At 53.8% G+C, this 14,973-nt stretch overlaps 2 protein-coding genes and 1 long non-coding RNA gene across 3 annotated transcripts; 2 read left to right on the top strand and 1 right to left on the bottom strand.

Moving 5' to 3' along the window:
- Positions 1-155: 155 nt before the first annotated feature.
- On the bottom strand, positions 156-2,953 carry Tssk3 (testis specific serine kinase 3). Its single transcript, XM_047559335.1, has 2 exons — positions 1,788-2,953; positions 156-1,113 (listed from the first exon to the last, which is right to left on the bottom strand). The coding sequence occupies exons 1-2, from the start codon at positions 1,930-1,932 to the stop codon at positions 452-454; spliced, it is 807 nt and encodes a 268-aa protein (XP_047415291.1). The 5' UTR covers positions 1,933-2,953; the 3' UTR covers positions 156-451.
- Positions 1,318-3,340, top strand: Fam229a (family with sequence similarity 229 member A). The gene is made up of 3 exons (XM_047559323.1): positions 1,318-2,680; positions 2,762-2,908; positions 3,076-3,340. The coding sequence occupies exons 1-3, from the start codon at positions 2,538-2,540 to the stop codon at positions 3,176-3,178; spliced, it is 393 nt and encodes a 130-aa protein (XP_047415279.1). The 5' UTR covers positions 1,318-2,537; the 3' UTR covers positions 3,179-3,340.
- Positions 3,341-10,210: 6,870 nt separating this feature from the next.
- On the top strand, positions 10,211-13,149 carry LOC124968348 (uncharacterized). Its single transcript, XR_007105689.1, has 3 exons — positions 10,211-10,432; positions 10,669-10,753; positions 12,946-13,149. It is a non-coding gene; the product is annotated as an uncharacterized LOC124968348 (long non-coding RNA).
- Positions 13,150-14,973: the final 1,824 nt, after the last annotated feature.

Consider the following 14,973-nt stretch of genomic DNA (forward strand, 5'->3'; position numbering starts at 1 on the left):
CCTGAGGAAGTCCCTTGACCCCATGTCAGAATCAGCTTGGTCTCTGGGATGAAGAAGGGATGAGGCCCCAACCTGCCTCTCAGCAAGACAAGGAGCCAGGAGGCCGTTTCTGCATTCCCAACGCTTCTGCTTTTATTTGGAAAGGAAGTTGCAGCAACAGTGGTTCCAATCACTCTTGGTCATTTTTTTCCCCTCTCCTCCCCCTGTGTGTAGATGACTCTGGGGCCTAATTTAATTAGCTTTAAACACCTGTATGAAAATCATTTGTCAGCCATAACAAAAGGGAACGAGGCCCTTAGTTCCATGGCCCCTTAGAAGGAATGTCTAGGGAGGATGTAGATAAGCTTTAGGATAACTAAACAAAGTGTAAAATATATATACCATTTTGGAAGCGGGTTTTGGGTTTGCTTTCTCCCCCTACTTTATTGGGGAGGACTTGCCATTGCTTTTATCAAGTGCTTGCTAGCCATGGGTGCCAACTAACTTCTTCGATTGAAGGCCGGAGGATCATGTCTGGTTCCAGGAGCCGCTTGAGCAGGTCCTGGCATTCGGTAGAGATGCCCAGATGAGTGGGGAAGGACACCCCCTTCTGCTGCTGCCACAGCATCTTGGGGATGTCTGTGTCATCAAAAGGTAGGCTGGCACAGAGCATGACGTAGAGGACCACGCCCATGCTCCAGATGTCACCCTTCTTGCTGTCGTGGGGAATACCCTGCAGCACCTCAGGGGCGGCATAGGCTGTGCTGCCGCAGAAGGTCTGGCTCAGCTCCCGGCGTGACTTGGGTAATACCTTGGCGAAGCCAAAGTCGGTCAGCTTGAGGTTGAAGCCCTGCAACAAGGCGTTCTCACATTTGAGATCCCGGTGGGCCACGCCACAGCCATGGCAGTAGCGGATGGCCTCGACCATCTGGCGGAAGAGGGCCTTGGCCCGGCTCTCGGGCAGTGGCCCCCCATTCAGCACGCAGTCAAAGACATCCCCTCCCTCAGCCAGTTCCATCACCAGGTAGATTTTCCCATCTGCAGACTCCAGCATCTCATACACCCGGATGATGTTCTTGTGGTCCAGGGTTCGGACAATCTGGAGCTCCCGAGGCAGGAATCTCTGGATAAACTCTGAGGAAACAGAGAGCTGTGCATCAAGATCAGAAGGGCCTAATTTCTCACTCCTGACTTTACCCATCATGACTGAGTTTTGTTCCTGGGCTTCCTTAATAGTCTCAAATATGTCTAGTGGCTTGAACATTGCAAATATCACTTTTTTTTTTTTTTTTTTTTTTTTTTTTTTATTCAAAGGAATACTTTCTGCCAAACTTAGGGACACTGTGAGACCACAGATATCAAGCTGTGTTAGGGGACTTTAGACAAAGTCACTGAATCTCAGGAGACCTGATTTGCCCACAGGGTGGAGAGCCACCTCCTCCTCCCCCTACCTTCTGACCCACAGTTCTTTCCAGGAGCCCAGTCTTCCTTTTTCCAGCCTCCACCTGCCTTGGAACCAGCTCCTGCCCTCTGTTAGCCCTGGCTGTGGCGTCTCCCAGTCTCTGTTCCCCTCCTGGAATAGGAAAAGCCCCAGGACTCTTAACTTTGTGCCACTTTTATCTTGGGTTTGAGAAGGTGTGATGTTCTTGAGCTCCCAGCATCCCTCTGTTACTCCACTGACCCACCACAGGGCTATAATCACTTTCCTTGGTTCCCAACTAAAAGGGAGGAGGGAGATTTTAATGACTGGAGGAAGCACCCACCCACCTCAGCCAGCCCTCCCTTGCTCCAAAGGGGCCCCAGCTCACCTTCTGGCCCTCCCATCTTGTCTATAATTTTAATTGCCACTTTTCTTTGGTGTTTTTTGGAAAATGCTTCTTTGACTTTTGAGTAGGTCCCTTCCCCAATGGTCTTGCCCAGCTGGTACCCATTGGAGAGCAGAAAGTCCTCCATGCTGTCTAGCGCCTCCTTCCTTCCTATCACCCTCTCAGCTCATGCTGCCTCCGCGAGGCAGCTCTACTCCACCATCGCCCTTGGCCTGCTCCTTTTCCCCCCAAGGACTTCATCCACAGCCGCCCCCAGCGCTAGAACATTCTCCGTCTGGACACAGCCGCGGGTGGTGGGGAGGGAGAGGGTCAGACATTTTTAAACTACGGACCAATTGTGATGTAAATGCTGTGTGACCCTTGGCCAAAATGGGCAGTGGCCCTACCTACCCTCACCACCAACACCAAACCCAGCACCGGTTAAGTCGCCGCCGCCACCCTCGCCCGCATGCCACTCAGTGAGTAGCAGCCTGGTCGGGGAGGGCGCCGGGGCGTGTGGATGGGCCGGGATGCCCAGCTGCTCCGCGTGGTGGCTGCCCGCCGGTAGGTAGCCCTTGCTGCCTGCGCCCCCATCCGGCTGCCAAGGGGCTGTGCGACCCGTTCTCCAAACACCATGATCCTCTAGTCCCCGCTTGGGCCGGAGCTAAGTGCCTGGGCGGCCCGGGGCGACAGGGGATTCTCTGGCGGGAGGAACAGGCTCTGTGAGGTCAGCACGCCACGGCCCGGGTCACAATGCAGCCCTCCCCCTCGACGCCCGGCCTCGAGTGCGCCGCAGACACCTGCCCGGCTCCCCCTGGACCGGAGCGTCCTCCCGCGGCCAGGGCTCGGGCAGCTGCTTCCAGCCTGGGACCGGCCTCGGTCTCGGCCTCCGGCAGGTGAGCAACGGCCAGGGGGGCGGGCGCGGGCAGGGGACGCCCGGAGGCCCGAGAGCGGCCTGACCACCACTCCCCGCGCAGAGCGCCGCGGGGCCTGGACATGAGTGCCCAGGAGCCCCCGCAGGGTCGCAGATTCCCCATTGAGGCCGGAGACTCCCCTGGCCTTGCCGCCGCCCCCGAGTCCCAGGACAGCCCGGAGCCGGTAGCTACGGAGCACAACCCGGTCAGGTGAGACCGGCGCCCCGCCCCGCGGCCCCTCCTCCGGGCCCCGCCCCCCGCCGCATTTCCCAGCCCCAGGGCCCTGCATCCACGCCCAGACCCCACAGGACCCCCGGCTGTGCCCCAATGGCGTGAGCCGGGCCTCAGCGTCTCTGGTCTCGCGCCGCTTTCCCCAGGCCGCTTCGACGCTGCCCCGGCTGCCACTGTCTGACGCTGTTGCACGTGCCCATCGACGTCTACCTGGCCATGGGCGGGAGCCCCCGGGCCCGCGCCACCTGAGTGCGCCTGCGCAAGGCGGCTCCGCGGGAGCCGGGCGGGACGAGGCCAGCCGCGGGCCACCACGCTGAGGTCGCACGCGCCGAGCACGAGACAATGATGCACATTTTAAAATAAAAGAATGATGCACATTTTAATAAAGCACAGCATAAACTGTTCTTTCCATTCCGGGCTGGCCGTGTATGTCTGTCCGTCTGATAGGGCCCATGGGCTGAGTGGCCTCCGTCCAATCACACCTTCCCTTTCCTTGGGCTGCTTGCCTCTTCCCTTGGACCTGACCCTAGTGGCCCACCCTTCCACGTCCGCCTTTCTCCGACCCAGCACCACCCTTCTCCCTCCATTTCTTATTGGTCATGTTCCCCAGGGACATGCCGTCATCCATCTTCCTCTCTCTGTCCTTGGGTCATCAGTGAAATTCAGATTATTACACTGGACGATAGGAACCCCCTGGAGCGAGGGAGGAACAGGTGGGGCAAACAGAAAGAAAAAGGACTGACCACACCAGGAGCATGTAATTCTCCCAAGCTGGAATTAGGTTTTGCTGTCTGCCACATTGTGACCCTGGGCACCTGTGGCTCTGTTAGAGGGGTTAGGGACTGACCCAGTTCATTTTGAGCTTAAGTTTCTCCTAGGACTGGCGGGATCACAAAGAGATTGGGAAAGATGGTTTGGGAAACTGATTTCTTAACTTCCTTATTTTACAGGTGAAGGAACTGAGTGATGCTGCCTCACTCCTCAGTGTCCTCGGGCCTTTAAATCCATCCATAGGAGGAGCCCATGACACGAAGGCGGCCCAAAGCTAAACAAGTATTTTCTGCTTTCCAATTTTGCTTTAATGAGCCTTATTGTTTTTATTTGGAGAAAAAAAAAATGTAATCCAAAGAGCAGGTTAGTCGCCTGTCCCCGGAGAGCTAAGCACAATTGACTCAATAGCCCTCCCCTAGAAGTTCAAGCTTCTTCCAAGAGCACTTCAGATCCAACCTTCACCTGAAAAGGGATGCCCTTCTTGGTTTCCATGCAAACTGCTCTCCCAGCACTTCCAAACTGCTGGTCTTTATGACCTTGCCAGGCCCCAAATGCTGACTTGTTTCCATTCTTTTTGTTTTTTAATCTTCCTTAAATCTTTTAACCCCTCCTCTTAACTTTCCTTTCCTTGAAAAACACAGCCAGGTACAGGCCACATGCCTGTAATCCCAGCAATTCAGGAGACTGAGGCAGGAGGCCCTAAAGTTCAAGTCCAGCCTGAGCAACTTAGTTTGACCCTGTCTCAAAATAAAAAATAAGCCAAGTGTGGTGGTGGGCACGTGTAATCCCAGCGACTTGGGAGGCTAAGGCAAAAGGATCACAAGTCTGAAGCCAGCCTCAGCAAATGAGTGAGGCCCTAAGCAACTTGGCAAGACCCTGTCTCAAAATAAAAAGTTTTAAAAAGATAGGCCTAGGGATATGGCTTAGTGGTTAAGCACCCCTGGGTTCAATCCCTGGTAGAAAAATAAATAAGTCGATGTAGCTCAGTGGTAGAGAGCCCCAATACCAAAAACAAAAGCAAAACATTTACTGCTACCTCCCACAAGCTTGGTTTGTGTGGGATGCCAAGATTCCAGACACTGACCTTGCCAGTGGGCCAGACCTTGGAGCTGGTTAGCTCTAGTATATCCATGAGCAAGGGGAAAGGGTATTCCAGGTGGAGAAAACATTGTGGGTAAAGGCCCAGAGGCAAGAAGGAGAGGGTCAAGTTCAAGAAATTCAGTTCAATTTTCATCAACACCTACCTGGGCCATGCCATGTATTGAGAGCTCATGCCTAATGCAGGGGATCAGGGATGGGTTAATAGAAGCTGAGTTAGGAGTCCTCCAAATGCCAGGCTGAGGAGTTTGAACTTTGTTTTGCAAGTGACAGGGAGTATGACAGACTCCAACCCAAGTCACTTCATTCTTCCATTTTTCTCCTCCTATTCTGTTCTTCCTCTTTTGCACTGGAAATATCTCTGGCCTAAACTCTAGTCCTGAGTACAAGGCCTGCTCTGCCATTTACTGACTTTATGAACTGAGACTAATTTATAAGCCTTTCTTAGCCTCCATTTCCAAATCTGGATAATGGGGTTCATGACACCTGCTGCAAAACTTCCATAAGGTCATGCCTGTACAATACCAGGCAGGAAGTCCTGGCCCAGCCAGTACAGAGCAAGAGGACCCAACTGCTGCTGTTCCAACCTTTGGCTTCAAGGGGCAACAGAGAGCCAGATAGCCAAGGACACTCTCCAGGGGCTGGGTGATAGCCAGCCCTGCAGGGGGTTGGGAAAACCCTCTTGCCTCATTCTGCCAACTTCCCAGCAGTTCTGCTAGGGAGTCTAAGAATGGGGTGGGGGTGGGGTGCATTTCCAGAAGATTCCCAAGGTGGGAAAGGCAGAGATGCTTTCTTCACTCTTGAGGGTAAGGCTTTCCCTGTACCCTAGTCCAGGACCTCTGGATCCCAGCCTTTTTCTCGGGGTCTGAGCAATGAGGAGGGACTCAGGGAAAAGATACGTTCAAATCATTTCCTTTCCTGTCTTCTCTCTCAGACACCTTATTAGTTGGCCCCTCCCTAAGGAACCCCCTTTTAGAAGGAGGGGGCGAAGTACAGATGGACCCCCCAGGTTACCATAGAAACGGCAGGAAAAGGGTTGCTGTATCGTCATGGTAACAATTGACGTCAGCACTACCATTTCCTATCGCTTGATATGAGAGGGGGACAGCCATCCCAACCACCAGCAAATCCCCCACAAAGCCTCCTCTCTATATTGAGCCAATCAACCAAGGGGTCGACAGGCTTAATATAGCACAGGAGTTAAAAGCACACTCTGATGTCAGTCAAACCTTGGTTCAAATCCTTGCTGGGCCTCTTCCTAGCTGTGTGAATTTGAGCAAGTTCCTTAACCCCTTGAAGTCTCATAGGTGCAATGGGGATAAATGAGCCTCCAGAGTTTATGGTGAGGATTGCCTGGGGTCACGCAGGTATCAGGAGTAGGGACTAGTCTACAGGAAGTGCACACTGACATTAGTCTACCATCTTGGGACTTGTCAGGGGTTGTGGCCTCTATGGGGGGCCCCAGGGTTTCCAAGGACTGGGCCAGGTTGGAGCATCTCAGGATTTGGGGTCTTGTGTTAGAACCAGAGAGAGTGGAATTTCCAAGCTCTCAGGAAACCCCAGATGCCACTTTCCCTGAAACCCCATCATATCTGCCCCAACTTCCTCTTTCTGCTCCCACCTGCCTTGTACTGTCTTCTCAGCAGCCTTCAATGTCTGCCCCCCCCCCCCACCTTGGTAGCAGGAATTGAACCCAGGGACACAATCACTGAGCCACATCCCCATCCCTTTTTATATTTTGTTTAGAGACAGGGTCTCGCCAAGTTGCTGAGGCTGGCTTTGAACTTTGAATCCTCCTGCCTCAGCCTCCCGAGCTGCTGAGATTACAGGGTTGCGCCACCATGCCAGGCAGCCTTCTACCTCTTGGGCTTCCATCTGCTTCTCTAGGAAAAACAACCCCATGCCAGGCGGAACCTTGGATGGACACAGGGAGGTGGGTGTTCCAGCTCCTACTGTCCTCTCTCCACCCACCCTTGGGGTACAAGGACCAGAGACATTCTCATTCCCTCCCTCTTCCCCAGCTCCCAGCTCAGGCAACAGCAGTTCATTCTGCCCCATTTTGATTGCCACCATCCTGAGCTCCCTCCCCATCTCTGGCCATCTGGATTCTTCCAGCAGCCCCCTAACCCATGTCCCTACTTCTTTCCTTGCTTTATTCCTCCAGTGCAGAATTAGTTTATAAAGGCCACCATCTCAGGCACGGTGGCACATACCTGTAATCCCAGCTACTCAGGAGACCAAGGCAGGAGGATCACAAATTCCATCAGCCTCAACAACTCAGCAACTAAGCGTGATCCTAAGCAACTTAGTGAGACCCTGACTCAAAACATAAAAAGGTTGGGGATGTGGCTCAGTAAGTTCAATCCCCTGTATCAAAAACAAAAACAAATGAACAAAAAACCACAATCCCAGCAGTGTCTTTCCTATTTAAATCTCATCAATAACTTTTTCATGTCTTTTGTCCAGCCACAAAGGACACCCTCAGTTCCTCACAAAACAGACCCTCTTCCCAGTTTTAAGCACATGTACCTTCTGCCTGGAATAGTTTCCCTCAAAATCCTTCACATCCACCAGTCGTTACTTCTCAGAGAAGGTTCCTGACAGTCATCCATTCCCTCCCAGAAAGCCTGCTTGTCCCACGTGTTGCTGATCCCAGTGTAATGCCCCTGTGGACTCACCAAGGGCTGGGACTGTGTCGTATTCATCTTGACATTCCCAGGTCTGTAACGGGAGGGCTCAGGAGTCTACAGCTTAGACCAGCTTGTGAGTGACTGCTTCATTAGTCCACAGAGGTGAGGCCCAGGTTCTGTGAGGGCAAGGGGAGTTACCTGACCTGGCTGAGGGGTGGGAAAGACTCTCATAAGGAACTGACACTGGACCGAAGGGTGAGAAGCAGGTACCTAGGCAAAGATATGGAGGTGGGAACTGTCCTGGCACTGAGACTGGCATGTGCTGTCTGTGAACTTGGTGTTATAGATACCATGGAGGGGGACAGTCATACTCATGTTTTGGAAGGGCAAAACCCTGACTGCCCTGGAGGAATAGATCACATAGGGGATGTAGGGTGGCAGCTGGGAAAAAGGGGGCTGTTGTAGTCCCCAGGTAAAAGGTAGATGATGGGCCTTCACTGGGTCAGTGTGGATAGTGAAAATGGAAACATTGGGGTTTTATTTCCTTTTTCCTGTGTGTGTGTGTGGTGTGTATGTTTTACTGGGCATTGAATCCAGGAGCAGTCTGCCTTTAAGATACATTTCCAGCCCTTTTATAAAATACACTTTGAGATAGGGTCTTGCTAAGTTGCTGAAGCTGGCCTTGAGTTTGCTATCCTCCTCCCTCAGCCTCGTGAATAGCTGGGATTACAGGCATGCACCACTGCACCTGGCTAGCACTGGGATTTTAGATATGTCCTGGAGGGGACGGGGGTTCAGAACTTACAGAATAAGAAAAAACAAGGCAGTCTAGAACCAAGCCCAGATTTGGGGTTCAGACAACTGGAAAATGGCCAAGCTGGGGGATGTGTAATGGAAAGCAGAGGTGGGGCATGTTTGCTGTGAGGTGGGACATCCACTGGAGGGTCCCAGTAGATGGGGTTGGCTGAAGAACAAAAGTGTCTGACACAGGCTGAACGCAGAGCACCTGGGAAGGGATGGGACTCCAGGCTCAGGCCGTGGAGGGCCCAGGAACAACTGTGATTAGGTGGTGAGCAGAGGTTGAGAAACCTGCCACAGAGCAGCAGCTGGTGAGATAGTAAGAAATCAAGAGTGCCCAGCATCTAGAAAACAAGGGCCCAACAGTATCTCACTATGAGGGAGTATTTTTGACTGTGTTGAAGTCGGCCACTGCCAAGAGGTCGTCAGATAAAGACTTGCAAGCATTGCTTGGATTTAAGCAACCGGGAGGTCAGGAGCGACCTTGAGGAGCTGTTTCTGCCCATGCTGGGGGAGGAAGCCAGATTGCAGGGGTCAAAGGAAGAAGTGGAAACAAGGATGCACACAACTCTGTCAAGAATGTTGGCTGTGAAGGGGGGCTGGGGAAGGGTGTGGAGTTGAAGGAGGACTTTCTGTTTTTTCAAAGATAGGAAAGACTAGAACCTGTTTGTTTGCTAATGAGAAGGAGCCATCAGGGAGGGAGAGGCTGAAGATGGGGAAAAAAGAAGGGATTGGAGGAGGCAGATTCCCTAAGGAGGGAAAAGAGATTAGATCCCCAAATATGGCTGCACAATTGGAAGGGGCAAGCCAGGGCCTGTGTTGGGCTCTGGGGGCTCAAAACAGCTGCCCACTCTCCAGGGCAGCTAGTGTGAGTCACTAGGGGGGAAATAGCCCATACTGGCAGTGTGGGAAAGGGAACTGGGCCAGTGAGTTCCTCTGGATCCCCAGGGCGTCAAGGAGCAGGGCCCAGCCTGGGCTCCAAGCCTCTGAACCCCATGCTCTAAGCCAGACAAGGACACAGAAGGATTGTCTCCCTTTATAGAAGCAGAAACAGTTGAGGAAGCTAGAGTTTACTTTTGTTTTTGTTTACCCAGCTCTGAGCCTGTTTATTCTTCAGTCCCCAAAGTGAGCCCAGTTCAGGATTTTTAACTTTTGGGGGGTGAGCGTGAGGGTACTTTCTATTCTTTAAAGACTTATGTGTGTTTGGAATTCTGCAGATCGTTACTGGCGGGCCCTCTGCGGTGTGGGTTCCCTATAATGCACCATCCATGGAGGGAACAGAGGCTGGAGGCCCTTGGGTGGGAAGGAAAAGCATTTCTCCAACACAGCTGATCTTCCTGCCTCTGGACCTCTCTTGCTGCCTCTGCCTGTCCTTGCGCTTTTGTCTTTGGCCTAAAGGGACCTGTCTCTAGGGAACCTGAAGATCTGGTGACTAGCCCCCTTCCGTTGAAGCTGCTGGTGGGGGCATACAACGGAGTAGGCCCCACTGAAAAGCCCAGCTCGGCCCCGACCCCCGCTCCCCCCCACCCACCCCCGACAGCTGACGCTTCTTGCTAAAAACAGCTGGCCCTGGGGGAATATGGGCTTTCAAGCCTCCCCCTCCACGCTCAAGCAGGTATTAAAGGGGCCGAAACCGGGGCAGGCGGACTGGACACCATGCTATTCACCGAGACTGCCCACTTCGTGGTGAATTTTCTTCTGTCCCGGTGAGGGGGACCAAGGGAGGGCACCGGCGGGATAGAGTCCTGGCCTGGCAGCACAGCTGGGGGTCAGAGGGAGGGGGCGCCCAGATCCGGAAGGGCCCTGGTGATCTTGGGGGGGACCTTTGACCCTCCTCCCAGTTCCTCTAAATCGGACCAGAAGTGATCCCGACCCACGACCCCGATTCGAGACGGCTCCCTCCTCCCGGCAGTCGTGCCTCCCTGGGTGACGCTCTCCGGCTCCCCCGCAGGCGGCCCCGGGCCACGCCCCCGCACCGCCTGGACCAGGATCTGTGTTTCTGGGGCAGCCGGGGCCCAACCTTGCCAGAGCCCGCCGCCCGCCGCAGCCTGGGCGACTACTGGCTGAGCCCGCAGCGCCACCGTCAGCCGGGCGCCGCCTGGCGCTGGCCGGCGCGCAACCTGCTGCTGCTGCCCGGAGCCACCGGCCTCACCGACGTGCCGTCGGCGCGCTGGCCCTGCTGCTATGGCGCGCGCCCGCGCCTCACGTGAGCGCGGGGAGCCGGGCCCCGGGGCCCTGGCCCGGGTGCCGGGCGAGGCCTAAACGGGGGCGGGGTCTAAGGAAGGGGCGGATCCGCCGAGTGCCGGACCACCGACCCGGAGCGAAGGAGGGGGCGGATGGAGGGAAGGGCGGGCCCTGAGGCATCAGGAGGGGGCGGGGCCGGGGGACTGGGCGAGGACCCGCGTTGCCCTTTCCCGTCTGCCCCACGCTCCCGCCCTCCAGGTGGAAGCACCGGTGGCAGAACATTAACTACCAGTTCCTGGGCAAGAGGAAGCGACACCTAGTTCCCCTGCGTCCGTGAGAACCGGTGAGGGGCGGGGACCGAGGGGCGCGGTCGGTGGGCGGGACCTTGAGGAGGGTGGGCCGTGGGCGGGGCTTAGCTGGGCGTGGGGAAGAGCGGGGCAAAGCACCAGGTGGGACCCAGCAGCTTTGGTCTTGAGACTGGAGGACACGAAGGTGTCAAAGTGCACGGGAGGGTCCCCGTGAGCCGGACGTGGGTCCCTGCAGGGTTATCCTTTCGTACCCTTTTGCAACCACCACATATTTTTTAAAAGATTGACATATATGACATTGAAATATCTATTCATCCGAAGACACTCAAAAAAGTAGAATCCAAGTCGGGCGGGGCGGCGCACGCCTGTAATCCCAGCGGCTCGGAAGACTGAGACAGAAAGATCGCGAGTTCAAAGCCAACCTCAGTAAAAGCGAGGCGCTAAGCAACTCAGTAGACCCTGTCTCTAAAGAAAATACAAAATAGGGCTGGGGATGTGACTCAGTGGCCGAGTGCCCCTGAGTTCAATCCCTGGTAGCACCCCTACCCCCCCCCCCAAAAAAAAAAAAAAAAAAGTAGAGGCCTAAACATAATGCCAACTCTGTGCCCATCACAGGGAGTTTCGGAGTCTAGGTTAGGTCATTTCCTGAGTACCAACTCAGTCAGCCTCAGAGCAAAAGTGACTCCACCCCAAAGCGGAGTGGTCAAGCAGAATAAATAACGGGAAGGACGACTGGGGATTGGCTTGAAGGGTGCTGTCAAGGCAATCAACTTGTGTGTCTGCGTTCTTCACATTTCTGTGCATCTCTAAAGTCTGTGCCCACCTCTCAGTACAACTTTGTTCCTCTGTGTGTCCATTTATTTACTCAACAAGGGCATATTTATTTATCAAGGGCCTATTTTGTGGTTTGTACCAGGTTTATACAACGAGTTAATCACTGGGTTCACGTTTCTGAAATAAATGGTTGAGACCCCTGCCCTCCTAGAGCTTACACTTCTAAAGAAGAGTTAAACAGTGTGCTGGGCTGGAGATATAGCCCATTGGTAGAGTGCTTGCCTCACGTGCACAAGGCCCTGGGTTCAATCCCCAGCACCACAGGAAAACAAAAACAGTGTGCTGTGTTGAAGAATAGGAGTGGGTCACTTGCTACTTCTTATGAGATGGGTAGGGACTCCATCTTGCTCACAGGCACCAGAATAGTGGGACACATAGTGTTGAAGGAGTGCGTGGGCTGGTCAGGAGTTTCTCTCTGTGGAGGTACATCTTAAACTAATCTTGAAGGATGAGGAGTCAGCCATTTCCAGACCCTAGGAAGAGCATTCTGGGTGGAGGAAACAACTTAGATCTGGTTGGTGACCTCTTGCCTCTTGTCTGTCATGGAGAATTCGTGTTGCAGAGGCTTTGTTCCTATCTGTTGTCTCTGTGATCTTGGATGCCCTGGGGCAGGTTTAAAGAGGGACCCTCCAGGGTCTCTAAAAGTGTGGTTATTGCTGAGCTGATTCACTCCACTGGGCAACTCTGGCCTAACCAGCTGAACCTAGGCTGGTCATTTCCCTGAAAACAACCCTTCCCCCAGTGGCATCAGTCCCATGATTTCTGGCTCCTTCCCAGGGCATCATCCGTGGCCTGGAAGGAAGTCCTTCACCCTGTCTAACCACAGTCCCTGCTGAGGTTACCTTGGCTCTTTCCTTTCATTCAGCCTCATGGCAGAGGGGATATGATAGTTTGGCTCTGCAGCAGCAGTTCCTGACAGAGAACCTGACAGAATGAGGGTGACAAAACCTGGCAACCCCAAGGAGGTGAACTTCAAAAGACAGAGATAATCACTCATCTTAGGAGCCTCTGTCACATCCACAATCTCATTTAATCCTTCAACACCCCACTTTATGGGCAGGCACAGAGAGGAAAATAGTGGCAGATCTGGGACCAGCACCCAGGCTCTTGATAAACTAGTAATAACGAGTCCGGTTCATCGCACGTTTCCTCTCTGCCAGGTACTATGCTAGAACTTTGCATACATTTTCTTTTTTAAGCCTGATCACAACGCTGTGAGATGGTGTCCTCAGACAAGGAGACTGAGGCTCACAGACATTGAGTGACTTGTCCAAAGATGCCAGCTAGTTCATGGCAGGCAAGGCCAGCTCTGGGCTCAGGGTGTCTGTGTACTCTTGTGATACTCCCTGTGCCCTTGGGTTCCAGAGTAGCATCACGGATACCTGTTTTCCAGGGACTTGGGGGCACAGGCTTCAGGCTTTTCACATGATGATCCCAAGGCAGACTTGTGCAGGATGAGCAGAAAGGTGGCCTGGGACTGGCACTGTTGCATGATCCACTGTCACCTCTCTATGGATGAAGACCGTCTACCTTTCCCCTCCCTCCTGGAGTCTCTGAGTTCCTGTCCTTCATGCCCTGAATAAAATAGCTTCTGCCTCTCACGGGCACTTCTACTTTTTTCGGGAGGATCTCTGTTCTTTCCACGGACATACACTGAATTTACTGAAACCCCAGGAGCGGGGGTATCTGCCATCACCTCACACTATGCCCACCCACCCCGAACCCCCAGCAGAGCAGACTGGATGAACCAGACCAGCTCCTGCTCCCCAGATGCTCCCCCACTGCACAAAGGCAGAGACATACACCAGCTGAGTAAAAGGTCTGGGTTGAGCACAAGGCCCTGGGTTCGATCCCCAGCACTGCAAAAAAAAAAAAAAAAAAAAAAAGGTCTGGGTTGTGGGTGACATAGTTTGGGGCACAGTGGGTCCTCCGATGGATCAGCAAAGACTTCTGGGAGATCCCTGGAGCAGGCCTTGACAAGTGGGCAGGCACTGGGTGAGCATGCCCAGGCGGAAGGGGCAGTGCAGAGGAAGGCTTGATGATTTGCAGATTGAAATGATCGTCCTACTGAGGGAATCGTAGGACTGGCAGCCAGGTAGGCCCTGCCTGAAAGAAGGCCAGCAGGGGCCAGAGCTTCAGCGACTCAAAGGCCAGAAGGAAGGATTGGATGCTATGCAGGAGGAAACCAGGAACCATGGCTGGATTTAAGCAGGGAAGGGACATGGTTCAAGGAGCGGTCTCTGGCTCTTAACTGGTTCAGGGCCTTAGGCCGTCTGTCCCTGTGGATTCTCCTACACACTGTCTCAGGTCCTGTCTGGGCAGTGATCCTACCTGAGCCTCCCTGCAAGGTCTAGCAGAAGGTGCTGCTGGAGGAGGAGCCTAGGGCTGCTCTCAGGAGCACCAGCTCTTGGCAACAGCAGACTCCCAGTGACCCTCCTCAATGGAGCCCAGTCCCTGTCCCCCTATTTCCCCGGACTTCCCTGGACTTTATCCTCTCCCCGGCCCTCTGCCCTCACCTAGATCATGCCACCATGGCCTTTGTTTGGACCAGTCCAGTTGACTCTTCCCTGGGTTTCTTGCCTCCAGCTCTATCCACTCCAACCTGTGTTCATCTGAGCCTGTTCGTCTGTGTCTTATGGGTCCCTGTGGGACATCCAGGGTGACCTCCAAGAGCCTCTGGAATTCTAGACAGACATCTGGGCTGGAGATAGAGACTTAGGTCATTAGCATATAGATTCTCTCAGATTCACATGGGGGCAGGGAGAGATCTTTTTTCTCTGTCCAACACAAATTTCTCTCTAGATCCAGAGATCTTAATGACATCCCAAAGCCACCTAGGTCAACCTGACCCAAACCAACACTCTTTCCACATGCGACCCTTTGCTCTTGTTCTAGACTTCCTGGGTGGGGGGTTCCTCACTCCTCAGACCAGCCACGCAAGCCAGACCCTCCGTGCCTTCTTTGGCCTTTCTTCCTCCTCATCCTGACATCGTCAGTCCTTTCCCACATCCTGTCCTTGCTGCCCCTGAACATCTCCCTTATCTCTCTCCACCTCCCCCTGCCTTTTGGTGCCATTTGACAAGGTGGATCACTCATTTCCTCTGCAAACCATTTCTTCCTTAGCCTTGAGGACACCCCTACTTCTGGTTCATCCCTCTTTTTTGACCACTACCAAATGTCCCTGTAGGCTCCCCTCTCAGAGTACAAATATGGGGGAGTCCTGGCTCTTCTTGAGGCTAGTTTTCTCTCTAGTGAGCCTCATTGGGTCCCATAGCTTCAAACATGGAGTTACCCCAGCTTGAACGGTTACCTCAAGAAGAGGCCTCTCCTCTGAAATGCAGGCATTAACTGCCACCCACCGTCTCCATGGGGCTCTCCTAGGCATCTCCATCTTGGACTCCGAGGCTGCACTCTTAAGCCC

This window comes from Sciurus carolinensis, chromosome 1, assembly GCF_902686445.1.
Source record: "Sciurus carolinensis chromosome 1, mSciCar1.2, whole genome shotgun sequence".
In the NCBI taxonomy this organism is placed as follows: domain Eukaryota; kingdom Metazoa; phylum Chordata; class Mammalia; order Rodentia; family Sciuridae; genus Sciurus; species Sciurus carolinensis.